Source organism: Macaca fascicularis, chromosome 8 (assembly GCF_037993035.2).
Source record: "Macaca fascicularis isolate 582-1 chromosome 8, T2T-MFA8v1.1".
In the NCBI taxonomy this organism is placed as follows: domain Eukaryota; kingdom Metazoa; phylum Chordata; class Mammalia; order Primates; family Cercopithecidae; genus Macaca; species Macaca fascicularis.
This window is the reverse complement of record NC_088382.1, coordinates 96,955,253-96,973,786: the sequence shown is the minus strand read 5'-3', so window position 1 is coordinate 96,973,786 and position 18,534 is coordinate 96,955,253. Positions and strand designations below refer to the sequence as shown.

Below are 18,534 nucleotides of genomic sequence, written 5' to 3'. Positions count from 1 at the left end.
TCAAGAACCTGTGATACCTTTAAATGAAATGGGCATATAATAAGTACTCAATTATTATTAGTTTTCTTATCATAAATACTGCCAATAATGGGAAAGCAAACATTAACAAAGAAAAAAACAATTAATATATCCATAATAATAAAAGAACAATAAAGTGAGAATATCAACAATATATTTAAAAAATCATATTTGTAACACATGTATATTAAAAACTTATATCACTACTATACTCAAAAGGCTTATAAATTAATAGATAAAAAGACAAAGAAGACAAAAGTAAAATGAGTACACAATATCTGGCATTTCACAGAAGGCATGCAAACATCCATAAACCAGAAACTATACTTATTTTCCTACCTTCAAATTTAATACTTATTTTTAATTTACATAAAGTTGAAATTATTTAATCTTTGAATACAATACTTAATATAATGAGATAAACAACAGCAAGCTTGATTATATTTTGATGTCTTCATAAATGTAGTCAAATAACAAACAGTTGTATTAAAAAAAATGGGGGGAAGATTAAAGAAATGAAAACTTTAATTTTATTTAAGTGTATGTATTTGAAATGAAATATCTGAGTTAATGTTTATATGTGAAGTCTTCTTATTTTATGATGTTATTAAAAAAGCATTGGTAAACAGACTTAATATGTACCAATAAACATAACCCTTTTATTGCTTTTATAATAGAAGAGTTGTAAAAATCTTATACAAAGTATAATTTTTACTTTTTCTCTTATTTATTTTTAAACAGTAGTAAATTTACTATGATCTAATGTTTATTTTTAGTTACACCACACATTTTAACTCTTGATGAAAACAAAAGGCAACTATATGTTGGGATGATTAAGAAATATATTCATGTTATAAATATATTACAAGCTATCTGTATTAAATATTTTAATGATCAGAGAGATAATTAGATGTTAAGTTCCAATGCCATTATTATAGTAAAAATATTTCCTGATTGACATTTTAGTTTTGAACATCTGAATATTCTAACATTTACATTTCATTTTAAGAATAAAATAATCATATATATTTTAAACATCAATTTAGATAAAATAAATGTAATATAACTGAACTTTAATCAATATAGATTAAATCCTCTATCAGTTGCAATTTAGTTGAATCAAAGCTCATTTCACAGATCATCTTTGGCATTTTGAAGGCTCTGTCTAATTAAATTTAACTGGATTTAATTTAATTTATTCTTATTGAACACCTTAAAAGCTCCTAGCGTACTATACTACGCATTAGAGAAAAATAAGATCCCTGACTTAAAGGAAGTCATCTTAACACTGGGAGCTGGGATATGAGTCAGGGGACACCTAGAAGCAGCAAAGAACCATTTAAATGGCTATGAGTAAGTGGAGGAGGGGCAGATGAAGAGAATTGGGTTAAAGGGTATAAAAACAGTTACAAGGAATAAATTCAACGTCTGATAAGCAAGGAGGGTGATATTGTTAAACAAAAATGTATTACACTCAGGAGCTAGGCACCCTAAATACCCTGACTTGATCACTATCAATTATATACTTACAACAAAATTGCACATGGGACTGTGAAAGGAAAGTCTTGGGGCCCCAGAATCGCTAAGCTAAAGGAAAAAGTCAAGCAGGCAACTTGTCAGGGCCAAACCTGCCTTCCATTCTATTCAAAGTCATCCTTCTGCTCACTGAGATAGATGCATATCTGATTGCCTCCTTTGGAAAGGTTTATCAGAAACAGGATGCAACCATTTGTCCTTCACCTACCCCTGACCTGGAAGCCCCCTCCCTACTTCAGGTTGTCCCCACCTTTCTGGATGGAACCAATGTACTTCTTACATATATTGATTGATGTCTCATCTCTCCCTAAAATGTATAAAACCAATCTATGCCCCGAACACCTTGGGCAGATGTCATCAGGACCTTCTGAGGCTGTGTCATGGGCATGCGTGTTTAACCTTGGCAAAATAAACTTTCTAAATTAACTGAGACCTGCCTCAGATTTTTGGGTTTCATATTCCCCATAAATTTGTACAAATTTTTTTTAAATTAAAAAACAAAACGTAAACTTTATACTCTGATCACATGTAGATCAATACTAAATAGCAAATCACATTCTGTATCTTTTTTCACTGCATATATATGTTACAAGTTTTGATTCATGGTATTTTTGTTTTGATATGTGATATTTATGTTTTTGTTTAATTGAAATAGTTTTGATTTTTTATTGTGACTCCTGTTTTGCGTCATGAATAATTTATACGTGTTTCTTAAATTGGAAACTTTAGTTTCTTTTTCTAGTTGCCTTTCATTTTGGTTTTTAATGGAGTTGTGTTGCATATGAAAAATACGCTCTATAAAACACCATTTTTAAAAATGCCCATGAATAAATGAGGTAAAAGATGTAGGGAACCAAGGTAAGACCACACTGGGAATGAATCTGTGAAGAATGTTGGATAATGAAGAGGCAAGTAAAAGAATATGGAGCACTGACCACAGGGAATGGTGTACACAGAAGGTCAGGCAGCACCCATTATCAGAAATCTGGAGGCAGCAGAATTAAATATCTTAAATTCCTTGTCCTTATCCAACATGACTTTGCCTTTACTCTTCCAAGATATCCCAATAGTCTGCTTGACACAGAACTTAAAATTAATTGGAATATGGTCTTGTTTGAAAATAATTGGTTGAGTTTTATCCAGGATGTGAAGATGAAATTGCTATTCAACTGCTTTATGAAATGAGATATTCTTTCTTTAGTTGGATCCACCATTTATCAATGCCTTCTGAATTTACTCTAGATACCTGATAAAACCTCAGATGTACTGGGCAGTATGCATAAAATACTCATGGCTCCATTATCCTCAGCTTGAATAATACAGGTTGTGCTGATAACACAGGTTAGAAATATTTTGTATTTGGGAAATGGAAAAGTTAGGATTTGATGGTTTAATGATTAATTTGCTCAAAATATCTTTATTGTAAATTAAGGAAATATACATACTGGCAGAAGGTTGATTTCACCACATTTCCTCCCTCCACCCTGTCCTTTTTCAGATTTTTTGTTATTGACTCACTAGCTAGTAATTGATACAAGAAAATAAGGAATACTTTTGAGTTGGGATTTATTCCCATTAAGATTAATATAAATATCAACAATTAAGTTTATGCCATGAGCAATTAAATTATTGTCTATGAAAAAAGTTAAACTCTGAGATATTTGAAGAGATTTATTCAGAGCCAAATGTAAGTGACTGTGGCACAAGGCAAAGTCTCAAGAGGTCTTAAGAACATGTGCCCAAGGTGGTTGAACTCCAGCTTGGTTTTATACATTTTAAGGAGACATAAAACCTCAATCAATACATGTAAGATGTGCATTGGTTCTATCTGAAAAGGCAGGACAACTCCAAGAGGGGCCTTCTAGGTCACAGGTGGATTCAAAGACATTCTGAGTGGCAATCGGTTGAAAGAGTTAAGCTATTATTTAAAGACCTTGAATCAATAGAAGAGGGTTAATTAATATAAAGGGTTAATATAAAGCATCTGCATTAATATAAAGGGTTGTAGCTACCAAGGTTCTTATTATGCAGATGAAGCCTCCAGGTAGCAGGCTTCAGACATAATAGATTATAAATGTTTCTTATCAGACTTAAAAAGGGGCCAGATTCTTAGCTAATTTTCTCTTGTATCAGGAAAAAGACCTGGAAAGGGAAGGCAATTTTCTACAGAATGTAGATTTTCCCCACAGGAGTCAGCTTTGCAGGGCCATTTCACAATATGTCAGAGAAATATATTTTGGGGTAAAATACTTCAATATCTTCCAGGGCCTGCCATCTGTCATGTTGGTATTTTACCGCTACAAAGAGTGTTTTGTCAGTCTTAAGGTCTCTGTTTTAACATTAATGCTGGTCAGTTGTGCCTGAATACCAAAAGCAAGAGGGTATAATGAGGAATGTCTGACCCCCCTGGCAATTATGTCCTCAACTACTTTTTCAGGTTAACTTTGTAATGTTCTTGGCTGCGAGGAGGGGTCTATTCAGTTGGCTGGGGCCTTAGAATTTTATTTTTGACTTACATTCTCTACATATGCTTATTATCTCTGGTTCCCCAACTTACACAGTTGCAAAGAGAGGTAGAACCATTGCCTTTTCCTATCTTACCAAGAAAATAAATGGTGTTATTATAGCTTCCAAAATGATCACAAATAAGTATCACTTTGTTTTTTTTAATGCACTGGTATTGATACGCTATTACTTAAACTATTTTTTTACATAGGCAAAAACTAAGAATTGAATCACTGTGTATTTCATGCCCTTGTAATCTCATTCCTAGACCAAAGTACCGAGCCTGTAATTATTTTTCCAGGCTTAGTATGAGACACCCTGCTAGACACTTTCATTGTTATCCATCCAAAAATCTTCCATGGGCCGGGCGCGGTGGCTCACGCCTGTAATCCCAGCACTTTCGGAGGCCGCGGAGGGCGGATCACGAGGTTAGGAGATCAAGACCATCCTGGTTAACATGGTGAAACCCCGTCTCTACTAAAAATACAAAAAAAAAAAAAAAAAAAAATAGCCCAGCGTAGTGGCGGGCACCTGTAGTCCCGCTACTCGGGAGACTGAGGCAGGAGAATGGCGTGAACCCAGGAGGCGGAGCTTGCAGTGAGCTGAGATCGTGCCACTGCACTCCAGCCTGGGCAACAGAGCGAGAGTGCGTCTCAAAAAAATAAATAAGTAAATAAATATAAAAAATAAAAAAAACTTCCATGTACAGATGTTTGTGCTGAATGCTATTGTAAGTATAAGATTCAAAGTCCATAATTTCAAGTAGTGTCTCAAATGAGCACAAACTCCTTCAACTGTAAATTCCAGATCCTCTTGAGAAATGAGATCAGGAAGTTGACAGCAAAGATTGAAAGATACCTGCTTCATGACAATTTTTAGAGTACTGAAGTTTTCTTTCTCCTCTATTCCCAGTGACCTCTGGGCTCAGATTGAGGACACAGAAATGTAGTGGAGTAAACTTGAAACTTTCCCTAGCCCATCAACTGAGGGGACACACAAAAAGTATCTAGCTAAACTGTATGAAAAGGGAAGAACCCTGGAGAACCTCCTGGAGGGAAGAATTCACCCTAAAAAGAGATTCAAAGGGGTCACTGCCTGAAGCCAGGGATCAAGGGTACGGTATTAAAAAGCCCTCTGGGAGGCAACACCTGCTCCAGGGGACTGCAGGAGGAGCAACACCCTGAGAAAACCAGCCTACATTTGGACATCCAATCACAGAAGGTCCTGTTACCATTTTGCCTTTAATTCCCAGCCTCCTTCCCTTCCTCACTGGAAAGAACCAGAAAGCCAAGCTAGTGAGTAAAGAGCATGAGAAGTAAGAAGCGGGGATGGACCAATTTAACTTATGCTTTCTGCTGCTGGATTCTATGGCACAATAAGGCACAAGCTGAGTATCAAACATGAAAGTTTGAAAATTTGATATAAAAACAGGATTGGAATTTGTAAGACCAAAAAGAGTGAGGTTATTCATTAATACCTAGGATCTGACTGAGGTGCTAGGATCCAGGTATCATGGAAGAGTAATACTACACCACTTGTTTGAAAACTTTGGTGTAAAAAAAAAAAAAACAAATTACTATTTTATAATTTTACCCTTACTGGGCCCTGCTTGTTGAATATATTAAATATTTTTATCAGTTTTTTCCACATAGTTCCAAATGTATTTCAAAGAAAATTACTACTAACAAACTAGAAAGTTATTTTAATAATTATTGAGAATCTTCAACTTAATAATTTGCTTTTATAATTTTGCTGAATTTAATCACAGCAAAAATAGATTTTAGTAAAATATGTTTTATTGCAGATAGCAACATATGTTAAATATAGAAGTATATAAATATAAAATATAGAAGTGCCTGTGTGTGTGTATGTGTGTTTGTGTTTTGGCACAGACCATACTATATCTATGCTGAGATGTCTCTAAGAAATTTGAATGTATTTATTATTATAATTTTAAAAGTTGTAAGACTAATTAGAAAAAATAAAATTAATGAAAGATTTTGTGTAATTTTTTATCTCTTTCCTTGCATAATTAACTCTAATGAAAAAGTTTTCAGCTTCAATGTGTAAATCTACATTGAGAAAAGCAAAAAAATTGTTTCACTGTACATTTATACCACACTCATTTTTCATCCAGTGTGTAGTAAAGAGGAAGAACAGCAGATGCTTGGAGCTTTAACAATTTTTATTCAGAACTATATATTATCTCATGAGAAATAAATTTGATCCTTGGATTAGATGTTTTTCACCTTATGTTTGTTATACTTAAATGATCCCCATTTGTATATCAAACTGTTGGAGGGTGAAATTGAAGCATGAAAATGTTATAACTTTTTTCTTCTTCTTAGTTGTTTGGTTCTCTGTTACAATGCAATAAAAAATCAAATAATGTTTTTTTAAAAAAAAGCCAAAAATAGGGAGAAAGAAAAATATAGCCCTTTACGTGTGCAAAACTACAAAACTCTTCTAGACACAAATCTTTGGAAATAGTAATATTTCTATTTGAAAAAGGACCGCTAAGTAAATACACAAAAAGGGAAATTTTTAAAATAGGGAAAGAGCAGCATGTTTCATAACACCAGCTAAACTCATAATTTCTACAGGGGACAGGGTTAGCAAGGATACTTTAAGTTTTTAGCAATGTGAAATAAATTTATCAATAATCATACACTTGTCCTTCTGCAAACTTAACAACAAAAACCACAGAGCTGATGCAAGTTAAAATTGTCTGCCTTGATTTCTATCTTTTCATTTGTTTCAAAATATTTTACTAAAGTAGAAAAAAATATTGTAGAGCTTAACTGCCTGCCAGCCAGGTAGCAATACAAATCTATCACTGGAGTACTGCTAGTCTCTGACACGCTGTATCAGTACCACCGATAAAATTTTAACGATGTTAAGCAGGCATTAGGTACTAATAGAAGGGAATGCACTGGAAGGTACAATATCTCAGATGTTTGAGATTATTGTAGAATGAGTATTTATAAGGACCATGGCATAGGATGATTGCTGCCTGGAGCTCTCAGTGCACTAAAGGAATACAATAAAAGGAAGAGGAAAATTAATCACCCATTTAAGATGAATTATCTAATCCAAGGGTTCTTTGACTGCATATAAAGAAAATCTCATTTTCAACAGTTAGAGGGCAGAAAAATCTGAGAATCTGACTTGGAATATAAATAGACAGGTAGGTAGATAGATAATTGGTAGGTAGGTAGACAGACAGATACATAGATGATAGAGAGCTAGATAGATAGGCACATAGATAGAAATATATTCATATCTATGCTCTCTGGAGCTCCGCTATAGCAGTCTCAACCTTGGCAAGCTTTTTTTTTAAATTATTTTATTCTAAGGCTGGGGCCCAGATGGAGAAGTGGAGCTCTAAAATTTGAGATAGTGACATTAAAGCCTTGATACATAAAATGTGATCATGGTCACCTGTTACAGAGAATAAATAGGCAGAATTTCTAAAAAGTAGAGTTTTGGTTCAGGTCTGGTTCCCAGTGGCTTCACTGGGTCCATAAGCCTACCCCATGGGCAATATCCGTGGTCCCTAAAAGCATAATTTAAATGGATACGTGGTAGTGGGTAGAGTTTCCACATTGGTTTCTTGGCCTGTGCAGTAAGAGCTATCACAGTAAAGATTAAGTGGAAGCCTCTGAAACTTCTCTCTACCCTTTTCCTCACTCTGGTCAAGATAGGAAATTGAAAACAATATCACATCTCAGGTGGAATGCCAGAAATTAGTACTGCTCCTAAAGACCTAAAGCAGAATACAGATCTGGTGATTCCCATCATATCCCCATTTAATATATGAGTTTGAACATTCAAAAAAAAAGGGTCTTTGAAGTCTGAATTCAACTACTAGAAATTAAATCAGGAAACAGCCCTAATTATAGCTGTTGTGCTAAACGTGGCATATTTGCTAGAGCAGATTAAAATAGCATTAGATCCGTTATATGTGGCCACTGACATGGCAAATGCATTTTTTTTTCCATCCCTAACAAGAAGAAACATCATTCATTCATGTGAAATGAATAATACACTTTTATAGGCTTGTTTATTTTTATCCTTGTCTTTCTTTCTGGGTATGATCCATGCTTATTTCTCTTGAATGTGATATTAGTTCTGGATTCTTCTGATTGTACCCCATAATGCCAAATAATTTGGTTTTAATTGGTTATTTGACTCTTTTCTACTGTGGACATCTTGATCACCCTAAATTGAGAACTGACTATCAGCCACAATTCTAGTCAATTCAGACCTCTATCCTATGTGGAGTATCCAGAGATTTACAAAGATATGGAACTTTTCAATTTTGACCAGCTAATAGTCTTGAAATATTATATAGAGGCAAAATATTTTCCTCAATTAAGAATTTCTGAATGTAATGAAATTAACTACTTGACTATCGTAGCATTGCTCTTGTGACAAACATAATAAACACACATTTCTTGACTTGAATTAAAGGTCCTTCATAATCAATTAGTCTTCCTGTCTCTCTCTCCTCAAATCACCTATTCTCTCTCCCTTATCTTGAAACTACTATTATCCTTCTTTCAGGGATCCAGCCACATCAACCTTGTCTGTTATCAAATATACCATATAAACCTTGCCAGTTGTCACGATGCTGTTGAAGGCATCCTTTATCAAAAATGTTTAGTCAAATGTCAATATTAATAATATCATTTATATTTTAAAGGCTATATTATCTTAAATATTTCAGGACTCTAAAGATACTGGATCTTAATGTCTGGAAGAGATAAAGTTTTACAAAAGCATGTTATCTTGTTACTTGTAGAAAAAGCAAATACTCATCTCTCACCATTGAGTCATGTGAATGTAGGTACATCTTAGCAAGTGTAGAGTTTTTGAATTTTTCACTCAAAATGAAGCTGTGGAAACTCTGAGGTATGAACGAGACTGGTGAATCACTTCCTTCAATCAGATTTTTATACACATTTGTTTGAGGTCGAGCTAGGCCTTTCAGTATTACATAAAATCCATCATTTGCAATCACTGAAAAAAACAAAGCCAAAAAATGTATACCATTGCTCAGGCTCCTTGATATAGATATGACTAATACATATATTGCACTTATGGTACTTTCAACACATTTCTTTCAGTGTATTCTATAACAATGAATTTAATGTAATAGGCATTTTCAAATAGTTTATTCAAATAACAAGAATAACAAAAGCATGTTTGTACATTGGATTATTCTTTTCAGACAATTACATATAGTTGCTATCCTCTCATAGAACTGATGGGTTCTAGGGGAATAAAACATGATTACATATAATTATTAATAGAGGTGAGACACTGTGAGAAAAATGGGTCCAGAAAAGCCTGATAGGTTCTAGGGGAAGAAAACATAACATATAAATATTAATAGATTTGAGACATTGTGAGAAAAATGGGACCAGAAAAGCCATTGAATGCTTTTTAATGTTTATAACCCTCCAATACACAAAATGCCATTTTTCCTATTTTATATAAATAACAATATATATCTACCCTTAATTTTAATTTATCTTTGCTCTGGACATGATGACAATCACTTATAGAACTTAATAATGGAGAAAGTCTGGAGAAGGTGGCTGATTATTACTAGAAAGAAGAGTTTTCCCAAATATATCCTACTCCATAACATAAATCTCTAAAGTCTGTCATCTAACCCCAATTCCTAAAGTTAAACTTTATGCCTGTAGGTCTGAAAGACATACTCATTTGTGAATATTTCTAATGTACCTTAAATTAATTCCAGTTCTTCTGAAGCCTGGAAGGGGGTAAGAATAGGATGGTGTCTTTCTCCATTTCTTATTTACATTACTTCCTAAGATTGAAGCAAATTACTCAAGTGCTGTCAGGAGATATTTTCGTACACTTTGCTTATTAACTTGCTAGAAATAGAAACTTTACAAATTTCATTTTCAGGGACAATCGTTTTTTTAAAATGTCCCAAAAGTCATCAAATGCTTGCCATGTCTGCTTTTTTTCTAACCTGAGTGCTAATTAGTGTGACTTTCTTAGTCACAATTCATACACAGGGACCATGGGGGAGTGATTCACATGCTTCTTTAAAGCAAAGGTTGTTCTTGCTTGGATGTCTGAGGTTAAACTAGACCTCCTTCCAGGCAACACAATACAAGCATATCTCATTTTACTGTGCTTTGCTTTTCAGTGCTTCACAGATACGGCATTTTTTTACACATCAAAGATTTGTGCAACCTTGCATCTAGCAAGTTTATCAGCACCATTTTTCCAATAGCATGTGATCACTTTGTGTTTCTGTGTCACATTTTGGTAATTCTCACAATATTTCAAACTTTTTCATTATTACTGTATCTGTTGTGGTGGTCTGTGATCAGTGATCATTGACGTTACCATTGATGTAATTGTTTTGGGCACGGCAAACTATGCACATATAAGACAATGAACTTAATTAGTAAATGTTGTGCATGTTTGGACTGCCCTACTCAATGACTGTTTCCCCATCTCTCTCCCTCTCCTCAGGCCTTTCTACTCCATGAAACACAACAATGTTAAAATTAGGCCAATTAATAGCTCTAAAATGGCCTCTAAGTGTTCAAGTGAAAGGAAGAGTCATGTGTCTCTCACTTTGAATCAACAGCTAGAAATGATTAACCTCAGTAAGGGAGGCTTGTTGGAAGATGAGATATGCTGAATACTAGGCCTTTTACACTATATAGTAAGCCACGCTGTGAATGCAAAGGAATAGTTCTTGTAGAAGTTTAAAAGTGCTATGACAGTGAACACACGAATGATAAGGAAGCAAAACAGCCTCACTGCAATACTGAGAAAGTTTAAGGGGTCTGGATAGATGAAACCAGCCACGGCATTCTCTTAAACCAAACCTAATCCAGAGCAAGGCCCTATTTTCATTCAATTTCAGGTAAGCTAAGAGAGGGTGAGGAAGCTCCAGACGAAAAGCTGAGAGCTGGCAGAGTTTGGTTCATGAGGTTTAAAGACAGAAGCCATATGTATAACATAGAAGTGCAAGGTGAAACAGCAAGTGCTGATGTAGAAGTTGCATCAAGTTATCCAGAAGATGAGCTGAGGTCACTGATAAAGATGGCTACACTAAACAGATTTTCAATGTAGATGAAACAGCCTTCTATTGTAAGAAGATGCTATCTAGTACTTTATAGTTAAAAGAGAGAAGAAGTCAAATCCTGGCTTCAGAGTTTCAAAGGAGAGGTTGATGATGACATACAGCTGGTGATGGTGACACATAGGTCAGCTGACTGTGACATGCAGCTGGTGACATTAAGCTGAAGCCACTACTCATTTACCATTCCAAAAATTCTAGGGCCCTGAACAATTATGCTAAATCTACTCTGCCTGTGTTCTATAAATGGAACAACCAAGCCTAGATGACAGCATATCTTTTTATAGCATTCTATAATGAATATTTGAAGCCCACTGTTGAGATCAACTACTCAGAAAAAGACTCCTTTCAAAATACTACTGCTCATTGACAGTGCATCTGGTTACCCAAGAACTCTGATGGAATTGTGTAAGTAGTTGAATATTGTTTACCTGCCTGCTAACACAACATTCATTCTGCAACCTATCAATCAAGAGGTAATTTCAACTTCTAAGTTTTATTATTTAAGAAATACATTTCATAAGTCTATAGCTACCATGGACATAATTATTCTGATGGATCTGGGCAAAGCAAACTGAAAACCTTCTGGAAAAGATTCATTATTCTAGATGCCATTAAGAATATTTGTGATTCATGAGAAGGGGTCAAAATATCAACACTAACAGGAGTTTGGAAAAGTTGATTCCAACCCTCAAGGATGACTTTGATAGGTTCAAGGCTTTGGTGGAGGAGGAAACTGCAGATGTGGTGGAAACAGCAAGATGACTAGAATTAAAAGTGGAGCTTACTTACGGATGTGACTGAATTGCTGCACTCTCATGATAAAACTTAAACAAAACAAGGAGTTGCTTCTTATGAGTGAACAAAGAAAGCAGTTTCTTTAGATGAAATCTACTTCTGATGAGTAGGTTGTGAACAGTGAATGTTAAAAAAGATTTAGAATGTAACATAAACTTAGTTGATAAAGCAGTTGGGCAGGGTTTGAGAGAATTGACTCAAATTTTGAAATGTTTTATGGGTAAAATGCTATCAAACAGCATTACATGCTACAGATAAATCTTTTGTAAAAGGAAGAGTCAATTGATGCAGAAAACTTCATTGCCATATTCTTAGGACATTACCACAGTCAAACTGGGCATGGTGCTGCATGCCTGAAGTCCCAGCTACTTGGGAGACTGAGGTGGGTGAATCACTTGAGCCCAGGAGTTCAAGTTCAACCTTGGCAAAAACAACAAGACTCCATTGAGAGAGAGAGAGAGAGAGAGAGAGAGAGAGAGAGAGAGAGAGAAATTGCTGCAGCCACCCCAATCTTCAGCAACCTCCAGCCTGAACAGCCAGTAGCCATCAACATTGAGGCAAGACCCTCCACCAGAAAAAGATTAGGACTCACTGAAGGTTCACATGGTCATTACTATTTTTTTAAGCAATGAAGTATTATAAATTAAGGTATATATATTTTTAAACATAATGCAATCACATGCTTAATAGACTACATGATAATGTAAACATAACTTTTATATGCACTGGGAAACCAAAAAATGTGTGTGACTCATGTTATCATGATATTCATTGTGTTGCAGTGCTTTGGAACTAAACCTGAAATTTCTCTGAGGAATGCCTGTATAAAGGATCAAGTGCTAGTCTAGGAGGCAGGAGGAGGACTGATTTTTAGTCCCAGTGTTGCATTCATTGTGTAATATATTCCTAGAATCAATGTCCAGATCAAAGATTGTCATGCTAAGTTATCTACATGTATTTTAAATGTGTTATTTTGTCAATTATTCACTGAATGTAATAATTTTATGTTGTTGTAGTTACTACTATAGGGTTTAAATGAATTTTGAAACTAATATACATAACCAAATTTTACCAATGCAAAGATTATCTTAAAAGTTTTGGCCAATTTAAATTAGTGAAATGTTAAAGATGTAGATGAAAAGACTGTATCTAATAATAGTAATTAAATTAGTTAACAATAATGTTAAAAACCTCATATTACATAATATCACTTCAGAAAAAACTGTGTTTAATATGAAAAGCATAAATATTCAAATATCTCACATGAATCTCTTTTGTAGTTTCTTCATCATAATTCAGATTATTTATTTCATCATCCAACACATTTCTCTGAAACCATTATCTCTACTCCAGTTGGTTTGGGATACAGTATATTTGCATTTCAATGTAAAGAAGTCCCTGAAATTGTATCGCAAGCTACAAGTACTGTAATGACTTGCACAACAAGTACATACATAACTGTTTTTAGCTAAATTGATTTTTTAATTTTGTAAAATGCTGAATTTATTGCTAAAAATGCTTTTACAAAATTAAACTTACTGAAAAGGCACAAGAAAAAATAAGAATCACCCATACTTATACAAATCAGAATTTTTGAATAAGTGCATTTATTTGGAAACAGAAGAGGGAGACTGCAATAACCAAAGGTTTGAAAACTGAAAGAATCAGATATTGGCATGGATGTGAGACATCTAGAATTCTCACACATTGTTGGTGGGAGTATAAATTATACAATTACTCTGCAAAAATATCTGGCAGTTTTTTTTTTTTTTTAAATGAAACATACTTCTAAACTATGTCCCAGTAATTCAGCTCTTAGGTATTTGCTCAGGGGGAATAAAAGTAGATGTCCAAAAAGGACTGGTACAAGGATGTTACTAGCAGCTTTATCATAATAGTTGAATGCTATAAAAAGTTCAGGTGTCCATCTGGAAGAAAATATGTAAAGAAGTTCTGGTATGTCCCTGCAATGGAATACTACTCAGCCATGAAAAGGAATGAACTATTGATTCATACAACATTGATAAATCTCAGAAGCATTATGTTAATTGGAATAAAGTTTTCACAAAAGGGTACATGCTGTCTGATTTCATTATAAAGTTTTAAATTATTCATGTGAATCTAATTCATAGTGAGAATTAAAAAAAAAAAAAAAAAGAGAGCCATTGCCCCTATGGGATAGACAAGAGACTGACTGGGAAGAAGTATAAACAGAACTTTTGAGGTGATGGTAAAGTTTGATAGCTTGCTACGGATCTGGGATACAGTATTTGTCTAAACTCATCAAGTGATATATTTAAGGTATATATATATATATGCACATCACTGCATATAAATTTTGCCTTAAAAAATAAAGTGTCAGAAACAAATATTGAATCCTAGATACACTCTGAAGTGTTTAGGGGTGAAATGTCCTGATGCTATGATATATCAATTAAATGGAAGCTTATGCAAATATAACAAAGAAAAAAAACTAGAGAAAAAAAATTAGTGTTCACAAGATGACAGCAAATATTGTTTGACTCTTTCTTGGTTTTGAACACTTTATTATATGCCAGACACTACACTAAACATATTATAACCCTATGAATCAGGCACTATAATTGCTTCAACTTTACAACTGCAGAAACTGAAAGCAGTGAAAAATTAAACATCCTTCCCAGGCTTGATGAGCCACTAGTGGTTGAGCCAGTATTTGAAGACAACCAGTGGCAGTTCCACATGACGATACTAGTCTTTGTAATTTGACATAGATTCTCTCTTTCTTCCCCTCCCCTCCCCTCTCTGTCTCATTCTTGAAATATATTGCTTAGGGATATTGTTTCAATTATGATAAAATAAGACTACAATGTGTTATTTAGTATGTGTCATTTTCAGTTAAAAAATATATTACAAAGTAATATATGTTCATTTAAACAGTTTAAAAAAAAGTAAATATATGTCTGCCTATGAATGCATGTTTAAGATACAAACATTATAATACAAAAACAAGTCTAGAAAGAGATTTGGTAGTATGAGTTACTTGTTCCTAAGAGAACAACTTATGTGGCACCCTCCCATACTCTCTCTTCCTTCAGCTCTCAACCATATGAAGTACTGGCTCCCATTTTGCCTTCTTCCATGATTGTAAGTTTTCTGAGACATTAAAAATAAGTCTCTTTTTAAAGAGACTTGTAAAAAAGACATTGTTAATTATTGAGCAAAATAACAGTGCTTGATTAGAACTGTAAGTATACCTTTCACTAGATGGTCTCCATAAAATAGAGGTTAATGTTTTCAGATCTTAATGACAAATGAGTTGATGGGCTATTCCTAAATAAATGACTCATTAAGAAGCAACATTTTAATCTGGATTTCTTAAATCTAGAAACAGCTATTACTGTTATTCATATATACCAAACATGCCATGAAGAGTAAATATCACATACCAAGCATGAAATGTTTGTCATGCACTGTGCTACGTGTTCTAACACTAATTCTTCCAATAACTCAGAAAATCATATATTGTTAGTGCATATTTCAGATGAAGAAACCAAGGCTCAGAATGATAAAGTAACTCATCAAAAGTTACAAAGTACATTAATTTCTGGAAGTTTTCAAATGTATTCTAACATCTGAAGGATACACACATACATACAAACATACATACACACATAGGAGTGCTCTGTGTGTGTAATTTGCGCGTGTGTATTTATGTAGTTATGTCTAGATATAAAATGTATATATAAATATATATGTACAAATGTATGTTAGTTTTATAGATCTTATAAACAACCTCAATGAGAATTAAAAGAATTCTTACCATTCGATATGGTTTGGATCTGTGTCCCTGCCCAAATCTCGTGTTGAATTTTAATCCCTAATGTTGGAGATGGGGCCTTGGTGGGAAGTGACTGGATCATGGGGGTGAATTGTTCATGAATGGTTTAGCACCATCCTCTCAATGCGGTTCTAGTGATAGATTTCTCATGAAATCCCGTTGTTTAAAACTCTGTGGCATCTCCCTCCTCTCTCTGTTCCTCCTGCTCTCAGCTATATAAAGTGCTGGCTCCCATTTCACTTCTGCCATGATTGTTAGTTTCCTGAGGCCTCCCCATAAGTTGAGCAGATGCCAGCATCATGGCTTCTATACAGACTGTGGAACCATGAGCCAATTAAACCTCTTTTCTTTATAAATAATTACCCAGTCTCAGGTATTCCTTTATAGCAGTGTGAAAATGGACTCACATTATTTGTAACAGAGTTCAGAAACTGACCCTCAATTATTTCCTTAAATTAACATAGTTGGTGTATTCATAAATCTATCAAAATTATTTTAGAATTTGAAAATAAAAGTTTTTTTTTTTAATTTCAGACATATATGCAGAGTGAGATGAAATTTTAGGTGAGTTCTGTATAGATGTACTAGAGGAGAATAAAAAAGGAAAAGGATCCTTATTCAAACAAAAAATTTAACAATATAAATGGAGTTAAAATGAAGAGTTCAGATAAAAGTACAAAATTTAGCAGAAACTGAATTTACAAAAGCTTCTCAAAATAGAATTCAAAGAATATTTGTCATAAATCCTCAAATTTATAGAAAAATTATTTAAATACTATAAAAACTGTCTAAAAAAGATTACTATCTAGTTAAGCTCTCAAAGAACAATTAAAATATTACTAACAGAGCACAAAGTGATGTTAACTGTAGGAACTGTGAGAAAAAAGACATTTGTTAATAATGCAAGATAAATATAAGCATTCGAAATTTTTAACCAGTGAGAAGAAACAAACAGCATGGATTCCTTATTCAAATATTCAAAATACATAAAATGATTTCATGTATTTTTTAAGAAAAATACAAGCATTTAAGAAAAATCAGACAATAAGGAAATAATACTGATTTCCAGCCCATTAAATAATGATTCCCAGACTCTGCAAAAGTAAAGGAATTTATCAAAATCAAGTTGGTTAGGAATAAGTTTCATAAAAGTATTTATATACCTAGCTTCTATTACATGAAAAGTCAAAGAACTATTCTCATAAGGACTTGAGAAATCTCCTAGTGCAGGACCCCATATTTGAAAATAGCTCTTAACTATACTTTTATTAATGAACAAAAGGCATTACAAAAGAATTAAAAATACTAGGGAAACTTTAATCATTTTGATAGTGACTTTTTGAAAAGTTAAAGGCCAATTACAAAGTTTGATTAAAGCAAGCATGATTGTGAATCTTGCTAAAGATTTCCCACTCTCTGGTACAAAGACCTTCAGCTAAAATCAGCCATTCTAGAAGGACTTAAAAGTTTCAAGGAACTGTAATTGGATGAATAAGGTCATACTGTCAGCAGCAAATCCCTCCTTGCCCTATAAAATTGAGTTTAAGTGTTATCTATCTACCAGGGTAGCCTTTTCTGACCTCAGCCCTGCCCTCCTCCAGTCTAATTAACAGGCCTCCTCTGCTATCTTTCTTCACAGAATTTTTGCCATGGCACTCTTTGTTTTCAGTCTCTGTCAATAGACTGTAACTTCTTGAGAGAAGAAACTCTGACTGCTCTCTGTATCTCCAGCTCATATCACACAGCCTGGATAATTTTAAACATTTAGCAAAAACACTCGTCGAATAAATGAAAGTTTAATTAATGATCCCCTATAGTATTTCTCTCCAAAGAATTTTATAAAATATTTGAAGATCAACTCTTTTTTTTTTTTTTTCCCCTTAGAATTCTGTCTATTGAGGAATAAGATAAAACTCTTTGATAGTCAATTTTCTTCTCAGGCCCTTATATGGAAGCCTAGGAAAAATATAGGAAAGTTATATAAATTTTAAGCCAGATGGATTAATTTATGGAATCTCTTTATAAGGTCTAAATGATTGCAGAGATAAGATAACAAAGCAATAAATGGCCTCTTCAAAGCTTTTATTATATTAAATAATCTTTGGAAATGGGATTATTTCACATAGGTCCAATTTTTCCTCTTCTAAGGTACCAGGAGTAGTTATTTTAAGACACAAGTCCAATAACCTTGCTTAGAATAATGCAATAACTTGTAGAAGACAATATGCAAATAAAAGTGGGTATTTATTTTGAGAATAAAAAAGCAAATATGTAAATATTATACAGCTAACTGGAAGGGATGTAAAGAAATTTATTTTATTCTATTTCAAGCTCAGAGTTTCTATTGAAACTGCCTTCAAATATTGATACTCTTTGTTCCAAAATAAAAACAAATACTCTTCTGGTACTGTGGAAATTACAAAGTATATAATTATAAGAAGCATCACAAGGCAAACATCCCTAAATGAGTACCTAAAATGATATGAAGGTCTGAAGAAGAAATAAATTGTGCCTGATGGGAAAGATATGGAATGACTTCATGAAAAAGAAAAATTTATGATGGATCTTGAAATGTAGATACAATTTTGATTGACAGACAATGGAAGGAAAAATATTTGTATAATAGGAAATCAAATGAACAAGACACAGAAGCAGGTAATATGGAGTACTTCATGGTCTTCAGTCAAGCTGGGAAGGTTGATAAAGAACAGTGAATTACCCA

The 18,534-nt window shown here is 33.7% G+C and overlaps 1 protein-coding gene across 2 annotated transcripts in view; it reads right to left on the bottom strand.

Annotated features, from left to right (window-relative positions):
• Positions 1-18,534, bottom strand: part of CNBD1 (cyclic nucleotide binding domain containing 1) — a 785,154-nt gene that overhangs the window by 417,706 nt on the left and 348,914 nt on the right. For both annotated transcript variants that reach the window (XM_065519430.1, XM_045398475.2), the window contains exon 6: positions 8,888-9,081. In XM_065519430.1, the coding sequence (XP_065375502.1) occupies positions 8,888-9,081 (194 nt within the window). The remainder of the gene's footprint in view (positions 1-8,887; positions 9,082-18,534) is intronic.